The sequence below is a fragment of the Panthera leo genome, chromosome C1 (genome assembly GCF_018350215.1).
Source record: "Panthera leo isolate Ple1 chromosome C1, P.leo_Ple1_pat1.1, whole genome shotgun sequence".
Classification (NCBI taxonomy): Eukaryota; Metazoa; Chordata; class Mammalia; order Carnivora; family Felidae; genus Panthera; species Panthera leo.
Window position 1 is genome coordinate 191,926,434 of NC_056686.1, and position 18,029 is coordinate 191,944,462.

At 36.3% G+C, this 18,029-nt stretch overlaps 2 protein-coding genes across 9 annotated transcripts in view; one reads left to right on the forward strand and one right to left on the reverse strand.

Annotated features, from left to right (window-relative positions):
- The window catches only part of CREB1 (cAMP responsive element binding protein 1), a 61,120-nt gene that overhangs the window by 16,149 nt on the left and 26,942 nt on the right, over positions 1-18,029 (forward strand). For 7 of the 8 annotated variants that reach the window (XR_006205664.1, XM_042949915.1, XM_042949918.1 and 4 more), the window contains 4 exons: positions 1,428-1,549; positions 7,502-7,648; positions 8,433-8,474; positions 14,479-14,579. Coding sequence is in view for 7 of the 8 variants with exons in the window: in XM_042949915.1 (XP_042805849.1) it covers positions 1,436-1,549; positions 7,502-7,648; positions 8,433-8,474; positions 14,479-14,579 (404 nt within the window). In the remaining variant the exon portion in view is untranslated. The remainder of the gene's footprint in view (positions 1-1,427; positions 1,550-7,501; positions 7,649-8,432; positions 8,475-14,478; positions 14,580-18,029) is intronic. The other variant, XM_042949919.1, reaches the window with a different exon arrangement.
- Positions 4,388-18,029, reverse strand: part of METTL21A (methyltransferase 21A, HSPA lysine) — a 60,187-nt gene continuing 46,545 nt past the window's right edge. The window contains exon 4 of the mRNA XM_042949928.1: positions 4,388-4,587. Coding sequence (XP_042805862.1) covers positions 4,577-4,587 — 11 coding nt within the window. The 3' untranslated portion in view covers positions 4,388-4,576. The remainder of the gene's footprint in view (positions 4,588-18,029) is intronic.

Genomic DNA, 18,029 nt, shown 5'->3' on the forward strand with positions numbered 1-18,029 from the left:
ATGTATTTTTGTGAACTAGTCAATAAGGAAGGAGTTTCTTGTTGACTAGTAGTTTCTCTGTATTCTAGATGTTACTGTGTCAATTATATATGCAGATGTTTTCTCCCTACGCACTTGTCTTAGTGTCTTTTGTCATATGAATGTTGTAAATAACTATGCAGTTAAGTCTGTTGATCTTTTCATTTGTAATCTCCTTTGTGGATTCTATATTTCTATATTATTTATACTCATTTCCACAGAGATATTTTTACTTCCTTTTTTTTAACTGTCACTTGTAAAACTTTTTCTAGAACTCTGAATGATGGCAAAATGTATTCGTTTATTATACATTACGATGGCATGTAATAATCACATAAGAATCAGTCACAATTTTGATGATCTATCAATTTCAGAGTTATAAAATAAATATAATAAATTCTGGAAAAGCATTGGGGCTTTTGTGTTATTTATGGAATCATAGTAGGTAGTCATTATTTTTAGTAAATTCATTTTTGACAGGTAATATGCCAGGCACTAAATGATAACAGTGGTACACAAGTAAGAAGTAATCTCTTTGATTGTGAATCCTTTAGACACAATTATTACCAGAAATTTATTTCTGTTGTCAGAAATCTTTCCTCAGCATGTAGCTGCTGCTAGGGATTGTTCTCTGCTTACCTATGCTCCCAGTCAGTGCCAGATTACCCAGCAAATATACCAGCAAAGTAGGGTCCCAAAGTAAAAAAGAGCAGCCTTCATTAACTTACTCAGTTTTGTTTCCTGTATGTGTGCATGTGTAGTGTGGCACACTATACATAGGGTGAGGAGTCAGAACACTAATATTTGCAGTGTCTGCGGCCTCTAATTTGGCTCTGTGGATGTTTATCCCACCTTTCTATCTCGATACCCCACAACTTGGGCTGATTTTGTCCCAACATTTCCTGTGGAAGTAGCATATAATTTTCTGCTTCTTCCCTATAATAGGAGGGAATACCCTCATAGGAGGTACCGTGAAGCCGATACATCTCATAGACCCTGTCATCAGCTCACTTCTACTCTCTACCTTCTTTCCATACCTAATTAGTACAGTTTGAAAAAATTACAGTTTTACTGGTACACTCCTCCCCTTGTTCATAGAGGAGATTCATGGAAGGGAGGAATCCCTTCTTCTTTCTAGATGGAATACTGTCCCGTTAGGAAGAAGTGACAAGTGAAAAGACAGGTGGTTGTTTTTTTTCCTTTTTGAAGGAACTAGAACTTATACAGCTCAGCAGATTTGGATGAGTTTGACAGTATTTCAGCTAGGTTACTATTTTTTTTGAACTAGATTTGAGTGCATTTGCTAATGTAACCAGTACATATACCTATTCATAACCTGAAATTTGCCTTTAAAGTCACAAAAGCACAAAGCACTGTAGTGCTTGTAACACTCTTCCATGTTATTGTAGGTAACTAAATGACCATGGAATCTGGAGCAGAGAACCAGCAGAGTGGAGATGCGGCTGTAACAGAAGCTGAAAACCAACAAATGACAGTTCAAGCCCAGCCACAGATTGCCACATTAGCCCAGGTATATAAAATACATGGAGAAGATTCCAAGTTATGTCTCTTCTAAGAGGAGTATGTTTCAGACAGGAAGATTTAGTTCTTATTATAGAGATAAGCATAGAACGAGCGGAGACATTCTTAGGGTATCAAAATTCCTGTTTACTTAGTATTATTAGCCTAATTTTAGAAATGATACAATTAATTTAGTAACATAACAGAAAACCGTATTTTTAAACACTAGTTATCTATTTGTAGTGACCTGATTCAGAATAATGACATTTTAATAATGGGTAGATTGTCTCTCTTAAACCAAGGAAGAAAACCTGGTAATGTTAACTATTTGGGTTTTTTTTGTTTTTTTTTTTTTCATATCACACAGATTTATTCTGAGGCATGGGAATTTAGATAATCTGACAGGCTAAGTTTTCCATGTGCTTAAACTAAAAAATAGGATAAACAAACTGACACACAAGTAAATTTCAAGGATGATAATGGTGTTTGTTTCCTGTGTCCTTTAAATATAATTCACGATTCTTTAACTTTGTCTTTGTCTTAAACATTCTATCTCTAAAGTCATATTCTCTCATCCTTATTTTTTGTTCTGGTGTATTTTTCCTCAAATATTTTAAATAATACTAACCATTATTTGCATATAAGTGAGAAAGGTAGTTGATATAAGACATAAACCTGCTAGATAAAAGAGTGTGATACTGTCTCTTTCTGATAAAGGCTCCCAGAAGAATATAATCCTAGCAGAGGCTCTGGGATGTTGAACTTCAGCGTCCTGAAGAACTGAAAAGCCCTCCTAGGGGAGTCCCTGAGTTTGAATGGGTCTTGGAGAATAGGGGGCTAACCACAGACTAAGGGGGGGCTACTACACTAAGCCAAAGTGGGGGCCAAATACTGGAGCTCCAGCAGGAGAGAGTCACAAGGAGTGGGCTGCTGTCTGTTTTCTCCTGATTACTAGGGCCCACCTCCACCCCTCAGGAGTTAAGGCAAAGCAGAATATATCTGGGGGTGAAGTAAATACTTGGATGAGGCAGGTGCAGAAACATAGGGGGAAAATGCAGGGCTTCATCAAAACGTGGTCAAGGCAAACATGCAGAGGTGAGAGTCTGGGTTTATCCACTGGGTTCATCCAACCATTTGGCCTGGTAAAAAGAAGGTACAGTGCCAGCAGGGATCTTGGTGATGAAAACCTTCCACTTATCTGTCTCTTGGATGGCACTATTGTGTCTGATCTGGTTGTCCTCTGAGTCTGCTATATGATGCATTCCTGGAAATTCCTTTCCCCTTACTGTCTTTCTCTTAATCGAGTTTGTGTTCTTGACATAGTAAAGCACGTTTTCCAGTGGTTTCTTAAGCAAGTTTGGGTAAAGAAGTCTTGGTAAAGAAATCCTTTTTCTTTCAAAGTTTGAAGGCATTGATCCACAATCACCAAGCAGTGTTGCTGTTTGAAAGGACTAAACCACTTTTTTTCTCTCTCTGGTATCTCTTCACAGTGCTTCACCATTTCATTATTAGGACCTTGGCTTAAATAGTTTTCATCCATTGTGCCATATATATATATATATATATATATATATATATATATATATATATATATATTCATTCAATGGCCCCTTTTATAGTGGAAACTCATGTCTTCGATTCTGAGCAATGTAAATTATTTGGTTGAAGATTTTTTTCTCTAGGATCCTTGTGATCTAGATGCTACACTATAGGATTGTTTCTCTAACTCTCTTTTCCTTCCTCTTTCTCTTTGTCTTTTTGCTTTGTTTTCTGGGAGATTTCTTCAGCTTCGTGTTCCAATCCATTTGTTGAATTTTTTATTTCTGCTGTCATGTTTCCAACAGTTCCTTTTGTTCTCTGAATAGTCCTTTTGTGTTTTGTTGTTGTTGTTGTCCTTTTGTGTTTTTCAACGTTTTTTTTTTTTTTTTTTTTTTTTTTTTATTTATTTTTGGGACAGAGAGAGACAGAGCATGAACGGGGGAGGGGCAGAGAGAGAGGGAGACACAGAATCGGAAACAGGCTCCAGGCTCCGAGCCATCAGCCCAGAGCCTGACGCGGGGCTCGAACTCACGGACCGTGAGATCGTGACCTGGCTGAAGTCGGACGCTTAACCGACTGCGCCACCCAGGCGCCCCTGTCCTTTTGTGTTTTAATAGCATCCTATTTATGTTTCACAAAGGCAATATTTTCGTTCATTTCTGAGAATATTAATTAGGTTTTAAGTTTTCTTCTCCCCATATAGATTTTTCTCTGTATAGATTTTTGCCCTTCAATTTGTTTTGGTCTCTCCATCTTTAATGTTAGAAGAAGCTTTCCTCAGATGTTTATAATTTGTGCTTGTCTGCTCAGGTTTCAAGTAGGGGACCGCAAAACTGTACCCAAAGCTCTGGATATGTTTGGGGCCTGATGCCTATAAGTTGTGAGCTTTCAGTGTAGGGTGATTATGGCCTTCCCAATGTCAGTATCTTTCAAGTCTTTATTCAAGCCCCTTGTGGTTGGTTAAGTTCCTCGGGGAAAGCTTTACTAATCTCTTGCTTACAGGGTAAAGGCCTGGGAGCTAAGTGAGAGAAGAAGACTGAAAGTTAGTTACCCCACCTTCAGCAGTGTCTGGTGTAATTTCCCCTATCCAGAAATTAAATCTCCATTTTTCTGTCAGCATGGAGTAGATTAATTATTCTTCCACAGGGAGTTATGGAGAGGGGATCCAATTGCTTCTCAAAGAGCCTTCAACCAGCCTTCCTTATTTTTAGCTCTCCCTTTACTCCACCTTCCAGGGTGACTTACTTAGATCCTGAACCTCTGAAGGATTTTGTGGTGCAAATCTGGCTTTCCCTGCATCTACCTCATGAGTTGGCATTTTTTAGTACCATTCATCCATCTTTCCAGCCTCCAAAACTCTTCCTGTTGCCTTTCTCATTCTTTGCTCATGTGATTATGCCTGTAAAAACAGAGTCAATTTTATGAAGTTTAATTGGAGATTAGGAAGGAGCAAAATTACATGCGTATGTTTGATTTGTCATCCTCATCAGGCAGTCCTCTAGGATTGACCTAGAACAGAATGACATGATGTTTGAGCTTTAGGAAAGCTAGTTTTCTTTCTCTTCCCGTTTTTTATAGTTTTGGTTTTTTTATTCTTAATTACAGAGTTTTTTTCATTTGCTCATCCATGTCCTTAACACATACGTTTCACATTTTTGTCATAGTTTCCTTTCATAAGTCTGATACCCAGTATTTTTTATTGTCATATTTAATATCAGAATATAATAAAAATTGTCAAATCCATGATTATAGTGGTCAAGGAACAGAAGAAATTTCAGCCCAACTAGTAAAGGAAGAAAATCAATCTAAAACAATAATGAGAGGCCTCATTTTACTTTGAGAATTTAACAGAGATTTTTTAAAGTGGAAAGGAAAATAATCTTGGTTTTGACTATGAGAATGTAAATTTTTATGGATTTAAAGAAGTAAAAGGATGATCATTGAATCTTTTTGTAATAGGCAAATTTGAAAACCTAAATATCTAATAATGAATTTATTAAACAAAGTATGTGATTTTATTGTGCAGCCATTAGAACCACTAAAGAAAATTATTACTGGTATGGAAAGATATTTATAATGGATTCAAAAAATAAAATAGATTCCATGATAGTATGTTATAAAAACAGCTATATATCTACAGCAAAAAATATTAACAGCGATTCGCTGTGGATGGTAGGAACAGAAGTGATTTTTATCTTACTTTGTCTATCTGTACTGTTTGTAAACTTATGATGAGAGGAGCCAGTATATAGAATGATCAGGGTAGAATAGGGATTATTCATTGAGTTAGCTTGCTACGTTTATTCTATAAAATAGAGAAGATGTAATAATTACTTCAAATATCAGAAGAGCTTTTGTATGGAACTAAGAGGAGATATTCTGAGTAACTTAAGCTGTGACTCTCAAACTTAAGTGCAGGGGAAAGTGTCCTTGGGTCCACTGAGATTCTGACTTTGTAAAGAGGCATCCTGTGTAATGCTAATGGAGGCAGTCCATGGACCACATTTTGAGAACCACGTAAAACTAGATAAGATTTATGGCAGTCAGAGAGAAAATGATAATAAGGAGGGACTTCCTAACTGTCCAAACATGGATGCTTATGGTTTTAATCTCTACTTTCTTGGATATCAGATCAATTCCACCATTCCCCTTTGCCCCGCCCCCAACCACCCCAAAGCTTACTTCTTGTGTTCTCTGTTTCAGTTGGTGGCATAGTTTACCAATTTTTACCCAAACATGAATTATGTGGGTCATCCTTGATTTCCTCTCTCACCTCCTTCAACCAATCATTCATAAAGCCCTTTCTAGTCTGCCTCCTGAATTTTCATTAAATCACTTCTCTCATTCCCCCTCCCTACCACTAGTGCTTTACTTCTGGCTTTATCATCTCACCTTAACTACTGTATAATCTTTCTCAATCCCCTCACCTCCACTTTTTTCTTTCTCTGAAATGAACATCTTTCATACTGCCACTGAAGTGATCTATCTAAAATGCAAACCTCACCATGATACTCCAGAGTTCAAAAGTTCTTCAGTGTCTTTCCCAGTCTCAGGAAAAAACGCACGTTCTTTAAGGTGACACATAGGTGGCTTTTCATGACTAGCTCATCTAGCCCCAGCCTTCCTTTGTTACAGTGTTCTCTCTTCCCGGTTCCTACATTCATAAAGTAACACACTTAGGTGGTCAGTCTAGTAGTGCTGACTGCTTTCCATCCCTCTCTCCCTGAAAGTCTGTGCCTGTCCCAGGGAGTCATAATATACCTAATGTATATTCTTTGTTTCAAATTCACATTCTTGCCTCCCCTCCTCTTAGGTGCCAGTGGGTAGCTCTCCTCAGTGTGTTCATTTTTCTTTTGGCAAGCCTTATTATTTCACTGGATTATACTTATTTATGTTCTTCTCCTGATGCCTTCACACATGTAGCCCCAGTTATTTTCTTCATGTTTGTAGTTTCAGTTCTGACACCACCCTTGGCACCTGGGTCCCCAATAACTGTTTACTGAATGAACAAAAAATAATGAATCCCTGAATGTATTCAAACATAGGAACAGTAAATACCATCTAATAGACACATATGACATAAGAACCCTTTGAACCTGGATATTGACTCATTAAAATTGCCTTTGTGCCTCAGGAGAAAATTAGTATCTCTTATATTCCCTCAATTCTGCTTTTATTCCTTCAAGAGGAAAATAAATCCTTAGAATACCAAGTATCATACCAGTTTGATTTGGGGGAGTGGGAACTTTGAGTTTATAATACGTATTCATACTTTCTCACTAATGAAAGGCATGCTTGTAGTTAGTTTAAGAGAGAAAACTATGCTGTATATTTTAAGATGTATATTTGTTCTAGACTTAGAGAAGTTTTGCCTAAGTTTGAGAGCAGGTATATTTTAGAATATGGCTTATTTAACACACAATATTCTGAAGACTTCTATATTTCTTCAAAGCTAGCATATCTCTTGACCTTGGGTAAGTTACTTAATCTCTTGAGCACTTGATGTTTTTGTCTCTAAAATGGAGATAATCCTTATTACCCAGTCTTGATTTCTTCGAAGAGCAAAAGGAGAAACTGGACATGAAAGCAGGTAGGAAATTGTAAAATGTAAAGCACCATACAATTAAAGTGTATTTGGTATTCAGAGGAAGTCTGTGTTACAAATTTTGATACTGCATTAAAATAGTTTTTTGGTTTTTTTGTCATTTGGAAGGATTTGAAAGGGAGGGGGCATTTATGGTCCTTTTTTTTTTTTTTTTTTAAAGAATATTAAATTTAATCATTAGTTTCTTTCACACCAGTGAAATACTTATCTAGCAAAAAGGTCATCTTTTTCCTGCTAAAAAATTGGTGCATATTGAGCATGACTACCTCGAAGGAGGTTATCTGTGATGGTAATTTTTTTCCATGTTCAACACCATAGGTATCTATGCCAGCAGCTCATGCAACATCGTCTGCTCCCACCGTAACTTTAGTACAGCTGCCCAATGGGCAGACAGTTCAAGTCCATGGCGTTATTCAGGCGGCCCAGCCATCAGTTATTCAGTCTCCACAAGTCCAGACAGTTCAGGTATGTGTATAAAAACTTCTGCATCTACTTTCGTAACTGTCATTTATAGCCATATCTCTCTCCTTTCAGTAGTTATGAAAATAGATACATATCTAGTTCAAAGTTTATTTCATTTTACAGTAAGGAATATGCTGCGTCTGTATAGTCACCTTACGTATAGGAACATATATATATATATATATATATATATATATATATATATATATACACACACAAGAACAGACCCAATTAAAAGACTTTTTCTTAAGATATGGAGGAAAAAGAATTGATTGGGGAAATCATTAACTATGTGGGATAAAGTGGAAATGTTTGGGAAAGACTAACCTGATATACCTTAGTTCAGGAAAATTAAGATACAAAAATAATAACTTAGTAATTATTTTCTAAATGTGCCATTGGAAAAAACTAAACCCTTGTCAAAATTAATAACCTTACCTAAGCTATTACCTGAATTTTGAGATCATTTAAAGCATTGTAAAACCAGCTATGTCTAGGCATGTAAGTTGGAGTATATAACTTTGAAATAATTATATATTCAGAAAGTTCACCTTAAGGGTCAGGGATTACACTATGCACGTTACCTAATTCTTTGGAGACCTTGTTCCTTTGGATTGAATCCATGGGGAATAAAGGCACCTAGAGCTCCGCAGGTGACTGCTGAACTGGAACCTAGAGCAGTATACATCTTTGCAGTGAGCTTATTGAAAGAAAAAAAAAAAGACTTGAACGTTCATTCAAGTAGGCCATAACCCCAGCCTCCCATTTCATATTTTTTGCTTCACAGTCTTCCTGTAAGGACTTAAAAAGACTTTTCTCCGGAACTCAGGTGAGTCCTAGGTCCTAGATTTGGAGAGAACTATTTTTAGAAAGGAAGGTGAGAAATTATTCTTTATGTCTTTTTCCTTCTATAAACATGCAGTTTAAGGTTTGCATAAAGATCTTAGAGATCTTCTAGGTCTAGGCCGAACTTGTTAACCTGCCCAGCCCTTAGTGTGTTGCTTAATTTCCCTGTGTATCCTTTCTTCTCTCCTCCAAATGGTAGTCCAGCATTACTTTGAGAAAGGAAGCTGTGTCTCCTGAGTTAAACAGTTTATAAATAGGGATCATTGCTAAACTGTTCTTCCTGTAGTGAACCAGAATATACCTTTCTAAAACTTCTATTTAGTGGTCCCAGTTCCATCCTCAGAAACTGGTTAAGCAAATTTAATTCCTTTTCTGTTGGACCACTCCCTCTCCCTTATCTCCCACACCCTTCTACTTTACAAAAATGCCCAGACTAAACAAATGTCTGTTTTCCTTCAGCCATTTATTATATGGTATATCTCTGATTGCTCCTGACCATCCTTGCTATCTTCCTGTGGAGGAGAGCTGTTGTGTTTTCCTTGAGTATGGTAGCCAGACTGATTGATATTTGTAGAGGGAGAAGTGCCTCCTCTGCTCTGGAAGCGTTCTGTTAATGTCCTCAAAGGACATACTAGATCCAGTCAGCCATATTATACTATTGAGTCATTTAGCCACTGTTCCCTACCTCTACTTCATTCTGTTCTGGTGCTTTTGGTTTGCTTGGACACTTATGTGGGGGGAAAAAATGTTTTCATGTGAAAACATCAAGGTAGGGGCGCCTGGGTGGCTCACTCGGTTAAGCATCTGACTCTTAATTTCGGCTCAGGTCATGATCTCACAGTTTGTAAGATTGAGTCCCACATCAGGCTCACGCTGACAGCACAGAGCCTGTTTAGGATGTTCTCACTCCCTCTCTCTGCCCCTTCCCCCACTCTCACGTGCTCTCTCACTCTCTCTCTCTCTCTCTCTCTCAAAATAAATAAATAAACTTAAAAAAAAATCAAGGTATATGAATTTCCATAATGAAAGACACTGGGGACCGAACTTGTTAACAAGATGGAGACAGTGTTGTCCCAGTGACAATCGAAGTATTTGGTATTTCTGTGGAATCGCACTACTGAACAGTAGTCTCCTATCTTTTGTCTCAGTTTTTATTTCATTGAATGCTACCTTACTATTTTCTATACTGTGCCATTACTAATTCCCCACTCATGTTTTCTTCTTGATAACAGTAGAAAGAACCTGACCTGCTAGTCAGAAGACATAGATTCATCACTTTCTCTTTTTCACTTGTAATGAGAGTTTGGTGTGTTATAAAGAATACACCAAAATTACCAAATTTGTTAAAATTATAATTTTTGGTCATAATATGTGATATTTAATTATTGATTCTATTTTTAATTTTAATCTTTGTGACAGTAATAATTTGGATCTGAGGGTTGCATGGCTGTTAACTTTATAGAAATACTTATTCATCTTTTCAAGAGCACATTTTTCCGTTGAGGTGGGCTATGCTTATCATTGAAAGCCTGAATTCTATGAATAGAGAGACACAAACTTTTTTTTTCTACTTCTTTAAATTTTTTATTTTATTTTTTTTCTTTAAAGGAAAATAACCAGGGAGAATATATTAGACTTTAATGGCCATTTCAGCTGGTTAACTGTGATTAGTATATTAGTAATTAGGAAGTAGTGTACATCAGAAGAGATGTTCAAACAAGGAGAGAAATGGTCCCTCAAACTTCTAGATGGGAAAATACGAGTAGTGTAGAACAGCCTTTTCAAAATCTACAAGACACATTTCTCTTGATGTGAGAGTTAGATATTAGCATCTCTTTATATTTTTTAGTCTACAAATATTAGAAGTTATGCTGTACTCCTGTTTCATTTATGACTTCACATTAGTGCCCTACCTTTATCCTTATATATATTAATGTCTCACAGATTATGTCAGAATCCCCTCAAAATAATGGGATTTATGCAAATGGATAGAAGTTAACAGTGGCATCTTCACTTTTCCTTTGTTAATTTTGAATGCATTTTTAATACAGTGCAGCTTAAACATGTCAGGATTTATGGATTATGTTACCTTAAATTATTAAATTCATTCCTTCAATGAATTTTTATTGATCACATGCTATGTGCCAGTCACTGTTCTAGGTGCTATGAAAGACAGCAGTGAACAAATAATACTTCTCTATTCTCATGAAGATCACATTTGAGCGAAGAGAGACAATGAGAAAATAAAATATGTCAGGTGAGGATAAGTGCTGGGAAGATGATTGAAGCAGGGGAAAGGGATAGATAATGTGGAGGGAAGGGTGTTCTCTTTTATGTAGGGTGGTCAGGGAATACAGTGAACAGAAACCAGAAGCCAGTGCAGAATGCTAAACCATGCAAATAGTAAAAGCAAGTCTGAAGGCTTAGGAGTAAGAATATGTTTTACATATCAAGGAATAGTAAAAAGATGTGCTCCAATAGAGCAAGAGGGAGAGTGGTTAGATGAAACGTGATAAAATCTTCACAATACTTTGTAATATGATGGGAACAATAATAACCTTTTGTGCAACACAGGGATTCAGTGGCTCTCCTGCAGCAAAGTACTTAAGAGTTATCTAACATAGGGATGAGTTGCTGGTTTGTTTTTTGCGAGACAAATGTTCCAGAGTTTCTGATCTTTTCAGTGATGGTAAGCAAGGATTTGCAAGGGATATATTACCTAACATATTTTTGAAAAAAAGAAATCCCTTTCAACTATCCTGGGATAAAGTGAGGTTTTTGAAAGAAAGTTGTGCCGTGGAGAGACCATTTTGAAAGAAGTTTGGAAATGTATTCATAGTTTTTTTATTTTTTTTAAACTGCAAACCATATAAATTTGTCACCTAAAAACTCACATCTATATACTTTTAGACCCTGTAAATAGAATTCTCTAAACTATTCAGGTGTCTTCTAGAGTTTCAGTAGTTGTTGCACTTATTTGTTAAAATAAATATAAAATTGCAACACCTATTATTAGCATACAATAACTGAGAGCCAGGGAGATGAAAATATACTAGGTAAATCTCATCAAAAGTTTGTATAATTGATAGATGAAAATGAAAACTGATTTAGTATTTAGTAAGCCCAGCCAAAAATGCACTTACTTTTTCATGAGTTCTCTTTTTCAACAATGGCAAATGTTAAATCATGTTTTAAAAAGCCCAAGCTTAGAACCAGATGTTTGAGTCACTGTTATGAAATATTAAATGATTTCTTAATGAAGCATATTCAATTACATTTACTAATAATTTAATTTAATAATTATTTGAAAAAGCATCTGATTTGGTTTTGGCACTGTATGTTTCATTTTAAAATTTCAAATAACTTCAAAATAGGAAGATTTTCCCCTCTTACTAATAGGAGGTGCAGGTTTTTAATAAACTAAAGAAAGTTGAGGAATATAGATCTAAAACTTTACATCTACACATGGTGGTTTGACTTTTTGAAAATGTCTCAACTTCTAAGTGGCCAAGGTTAAAGACCTATATAAGGATCTGAGGAAAGGGCTAATAAGAGAGGTGATAAGAGGTAAGGGCCAGAGGAAGGGTCTCTATCGTTGGACTGTGGTAGTGGTAGTTTGGAATATAATTTTTCATACGGTTATTTTTAATAACCTATTAAATAATAGTTATTTATAATAACCTATTTATAACCTATAATTAATAGTTATTTATAAAAAGGAGTTTTGACATGATTTTTATTAGTCTCAGAAATGTGGATCCAATGTGCATATGGGATTTTTGTGTTTGTTTTGGTAGATAGTCCGTAGGAATTGACTTCATAGCTCTTAAGTTCTCCCTGGATAGTATTCCCAAAGACGAAATGTTAACACTTGTTGTTATTATTTTTATTGAGTAATTCTGAACTCCCTTAAAATGGTTATAATCACTACATAGTGATAAGTTAATTTCCTTTTGACTCCATTGACAAAATCTTACAGATCAGAGGAAGGGAGGCTTTTTTCCTGCTAAGAGCAATAGAACCACTGAGTTTGGGGGGCGGGGGGGGTAGGATTAAAGGTCACATGTTAAAAAGCAGCATTAATTTATTTCATTTCACAACTTCCCTTATGGGTAGTTTATACAGTATGTTTTAAAACTGTTGTTTTAATGCCTTTCAACTTGGAAGAGTATGCCTAAGTCACTATCTGTCCTTACAAGAAGGTTGTAAGGATGAGGGTCATGCAAAGGAGGCAGAAAGAACAGAGGAACTGAGGTTCTGAGAAGTATTAATGAAGGTAAACACTTGTGATAGTGCTGTCCACTTGAGTTGAGTCTTGTTATTCCTGGAAATCCTGACACTCTGCTAAGGTCTTTTCATAGCTCCTCATCTGCTGTGTATCTGAGAAAGTCTGTGCAGAGACTATGCTGAGCGGGCTAGTTACAGCAGCTACAGATTAGTGGGAGTGTTCTCTGTGCTGTAACTGTAGCATTATTACTCTGCAGAGAATCACAGACTAAATTCAGCCTCTGACACAGCTTTTTATCTGTCATTTCTGGATTCGTTAAGTGTTGCCTGCTAATGTGTAGGTCTTTAAAGTTCTTACATTTGAAAGTGTTTGGATGGGGCACATTACTTTATTGTAGATAAATTTTGTGAAAAATTACTACATTTACCTGATTTCATTTGAGAGTGAGTGCCTATTACAAAGTGCCCTGTCAAGATGAGCCCCCACTCTCCAAAACCCATAGGCCCAGACCACATACAGAGTACCTGTGGGATTTGTCAGGTTCCTCTGAATATGTTTTTTCTTGTTGCAATTGCCCTAAATTTTGACATGGAGCTGAGCCACACAGACTCTTTTGCCTTCATTAAACCTAATTCTCACTCTGATAGCACCATGCACACCTAGTTCAGGAAGGAGCAGGAGGCCCCTGCTGATGAGAAGGGAAGCTGAATGAAGCAGACTAGAGAAGCTCGGCTAGATCATCTTGACAGACAGGCTTACCTACTAGGCGAGTGAACTGTAGTCTGAGAATGGTCTAAAAACACCTCTGGGTTGCTGCTTCTGACAAAACTGGTGTGAGATTGGAACCAACAGGATTTTGATGCTGGTAAGGATGTCTAAAACTGAGATGCCAACTATTGACAGTGGCTCCACTACTTCCTAGCTTTGTGACTTGGGTGAGTTACTTAACCTCTTTGTACCTTGAGTTCTTCTATCTATGAAATGGGTTTAAATACTGTACTTAGCTAGTACCTGATGTTATTGTATTAGTGAGTATTAATATAATACTTTATCATTGTGTGCTTTACCATTGTACCTGGCACATAGTAAGTTCTCAATAAATGCTAGTTGCTGTTACCATTATCATTATCCCATGTAAAATCTCTGTTCAACTTCATTACTTTTCAGTCCAGGGATACTTTCCAGAAATACACAGTTCTTTACCTTGAGTTTTTGCATAGTAAAAACTTTGAAGGTCTGTATGTAGACTAAGTTGCTAGAAACAACCATCTGGGGGATCACCAATCTTATTGGTGCAGTTATAAATATAATCACAAGTGTTTAACAGTAAAGGATAATACTTGTATGTCACTGTATAGACTTATGACCAAATATTTAGTCATTTATTCTTTTCTTCATGTCAGAAGTCTTATTTCACTTGGTAGTTTTGTTCTGACAATTGTAAGAAAACAACTGACAGTAATACTGATGCGTTCAAGATTGGTTACATGAAGTCCTGAAAGAGATGAAGCTGAATTTGTATATCACAAAAGTTTGGTTTTGACCAAAAAAATCTTAGGACTAACTGACTTCTATAGGATAAGTAAAGGGGAGAAGAATGTGATTGGTGTGGTTGTCTCCCATAAAGATTGATTTTTTTCTACTGAAGCATGTGCAAGGTTTATATACATCGTTTTATATTTGATTTTTTCTTAAAGTTCATAAAAATTTTATGGGAACTAAATTCGATTATCAAGATAAAGTTCTTCTTTGTTTTCAGATTTCAACTATTGCAGAAAGTGAAGATTCACAGGAGTCAGTGGATAGTGTAACTGATTCCCAAAAACGAAGAGAAATTCTTTCAAGGAGGCCTTCCTACAGGTATGGAATTTAATAGTTAAAAGATTCAGAATCAAAGATGTCAGGAAGCTTTAGGTAGTTGCAGATGAAAAGATGTCGGAAGACCAATTAGCTGCTCAATTCAGGACCGTCTAGGTTACTTCTCTTCATCTTGAGTTACTTCTCAAGTTGAAGTTTATCGTACAGAGTAAGAGAACTTTCTACTCTGAACAGTCCTGGATAAACAATTTTTTTTTCTTTTTTGCTTCTGTTTTTGTAAACCATGCCAGCTGCTGCTTTTATGTTAAAAAGTTTGGAATATTTGATAGGATTATAGCACTTCTAGTTTGTCAGTTCTGACACACTACACTGTTTATCTACCTAGCATCACATTTGCAGACCATTTCTCACGCCATCGTACTTAGTAAATAACTGTTTATTAACGTAATCCTTATTGCAGCGTGACACTTCGCTGATATTCCCTAATTTTAGGGACACCTTACTATAGTTTCTGTGTTCAGCTATAGAGGTTGCTTTGCCTCTATCATGGACCCAAACCATTTTTTTATATGTAGAAACTGTCTCCATGCTCAGTATCTCCAGGAAGAGCCATTCCATAAATCTTTGTAAGCTTACTTGAGAGTTTAATAAATTTCAAACTTCTAATATTCTTTCTTGTTATTAGCCTAAGGTATTTCTGTTTTTCAGTGAATGGTTAAATTTTTTTTTTCACTTGGCTCCTATGCTAGCCCTTTTCTCAATTAAATGAGGGATCCTAAATGAATACCAATAAACTGATTTTGAGATCTTAAGAAATTTTATATTACCAAGTATGTGTTGTATGCATTTATGCTCATTTCTTTTTTTCCTAAATACATCTAGTTTTAGATTTGAACTTCAAAATACATCCCGTGTTAGTATTTTAACACATTTGATCCTGAAGCAGATCCAACCAGGTGTTGACGAGCCACTTGGCTTCTCTGTCTATAAATTCCAGGCAAATAGTTGTAAATAAATTCTGTAGATTCTAGTTGTAGACCTTATAATATAAGAGCTCTGTGTGGGAAGAAAATATTTTGTTGTAGCCCGTATCCTAGCAAAGATCACTTAAATAGTAACACCTTAATTCGTAATCAAATAAACAATGCCTGAGATGCGCACATGCAGAGAAGGGGCTACATTCATGAGAAATACTGTATCTTTCCTTATAGTCATTGTGTATCTGTTATTTTGTTTTAAGCTTATAAATTCTTGAAACCTAGCTTTTATGTCTTGACTCCAATGAGATCTTTAACAGAGTCCTTATTATGTGCTTTTGTAAGATTGGAGAAATGGGGATTAGTTGATAATTCAAGATAAGTTTTTCTTAGAACAACCCAGCTTTGTAGTGATCAATTTATACTCAGAGGAAGTTCTTAAAGCACTCTTACTTGGTCTCACCTGGTTTGGTATTTTTATCAGCAGTTCACCTGAAAAACAGAAAAGCCAGCTCATCACCTTTGCAAGTGACAGAATGTTAGGGGAGAAATACCCTAATGGGTGGGAGAACAAGTACTTTGAAGGATCATAGCAGCCCGGAGAAACAGACTGTCAGCTGTTGGTGATAATTACAGAATTTCTGAACTTGAGTTTAAAATCAAACCAGTTCTTCAAGTGCAAGATTCTCGATTAAGAATTTGTTTTCAGGACATCTGGGTGGCTCAGTCAGGTCATGATCTCACGGTCATGAGGTCGAGCCCTGCCTGCTTAGGATTCTCTCTCTCCCTCTCCTTCTGCCCCTCCCTGGTACACACTTGCACTCAAGCATGTCCCCTCTCTCTCTCTCTCTCCCTTCCTCCCTGCTTCCTTTCCTCCCTCCCTCCCTCCCTCTCTGTCTCTCAAAAAAAAAAAAAAAATTGTTTTAGAAACGTAATTATGTTATTTAATTATCATTAACAGATACGTACAGTTGCCAAAAAAAGCCAATATACCATAAGGCTACATTGGTAAAAACCTAATGTCTAGATTAAGGGAAGGAATTAATCCCACTGCTCAGACCACATCTCGAATCTACTTTAAGAGAAAGTGAATTGTATCTCTGTGATACAAGAATGACCAAGACGGTCTGGAGCAACAATATTAGAAACTGGAAAGAGAAGACAAGAATGATTACTAGCTTCAGGCAAGAGAGAAGTAGATTTATATTATATGCAGGTCTAAAGTAGTAGCTTTGAAACTTTTATTTTTTTACTACAATCCACAATAAGAAATAATCTTTATAGTTTTCTCTCTGTATACATACTATTATTTCAAATTCATATTCGTATACACATAGGTGTATATATATACAGGTACACACATATATAGGCATCTGAAGCAAATAATACAGCACCATATTACGTGTGATGTTCAGTTGTTTTTTTGTTTTACGTTGGTTACAACATACATAACCATTTCCATGGTCCACATACGGGTTGTGACCTGAGTTTGAAAAATGTTGCTCTAAAGACCAGTACTTATTCAAAATGTGTGCGCAGAGTTTGGATGGAATGTAGAAATTTAAGATGTCAAAAATTGCATGAGTTGAGTTTTTTCCCCTCCTCTGTGATTATGTTACTCGTTTGAAATAACAATAAGGTTAATTTGCTTTTATTTGTATTCCTTTTTAGAATGTTTCCTCCATCCTTTGTTGATACTATTTTTTAATATGCAAAACATTAACATGGTTCCAAAAGTCACAATTGTACAAAAACATCCACACACCTATAAGTGCCCTTTCCCAGTTTTTTCTTTTTTTACTTCTTTCTTACCCATCCCCAGTAGATTAAGTAATTTCATGAAACTCTATCTGGTTTATCCTTTCTGAGTTTTTTCTAGAATAGCAGAACAAACATATGTTATTTCACTTTCTTTCGTATACAAAACGTATGTGCTTTACTCCTCACCTGGATGAGCTCTAGTTTATTCAGCCACTCCAACGTGTTGGCATATAGATACTCTTCAGTATTTTGCAGTTACAAACAGCGCTACCATGAATAACCTTACGTGTATGTATTTTTGTACTGTAGGAAGTATATCTTAAGGGTGAGTTCCTACAAGTAAGATTGCTGTGTAAACATAGTTTTGTTACATCATCACATTCATTCCATAAGGGTTGTACGCCAATTTTATACTCACACCAATGAGAGTGTCTGTTTTCTCACAGGTTTTTTACTTTTTACCAATCTGAAAGTTGAGACATTTAAAGTCAGGTTTTTAATTCTTTTTTTTTTTTTTTTTTGGCCTCAATTTTTTTAATGTTTATTTTTGAGAAGGAGAGCTTGAGCGAGTGAGGTGGAGCAGAGAGAGAGGGGAATAGAGGATCCAAAGCGGTCTCTACGCTGACAGCAGAGAGCCTGATGCAGGGCTCAAACTCATGAACCATGAGATCATGACCTGAGTCAAAGTCGGACGCTCAACCAACTGAGCCACCCAGGCACCCTGTCTAAATTTTTAAGAGTTCTTTATATATTG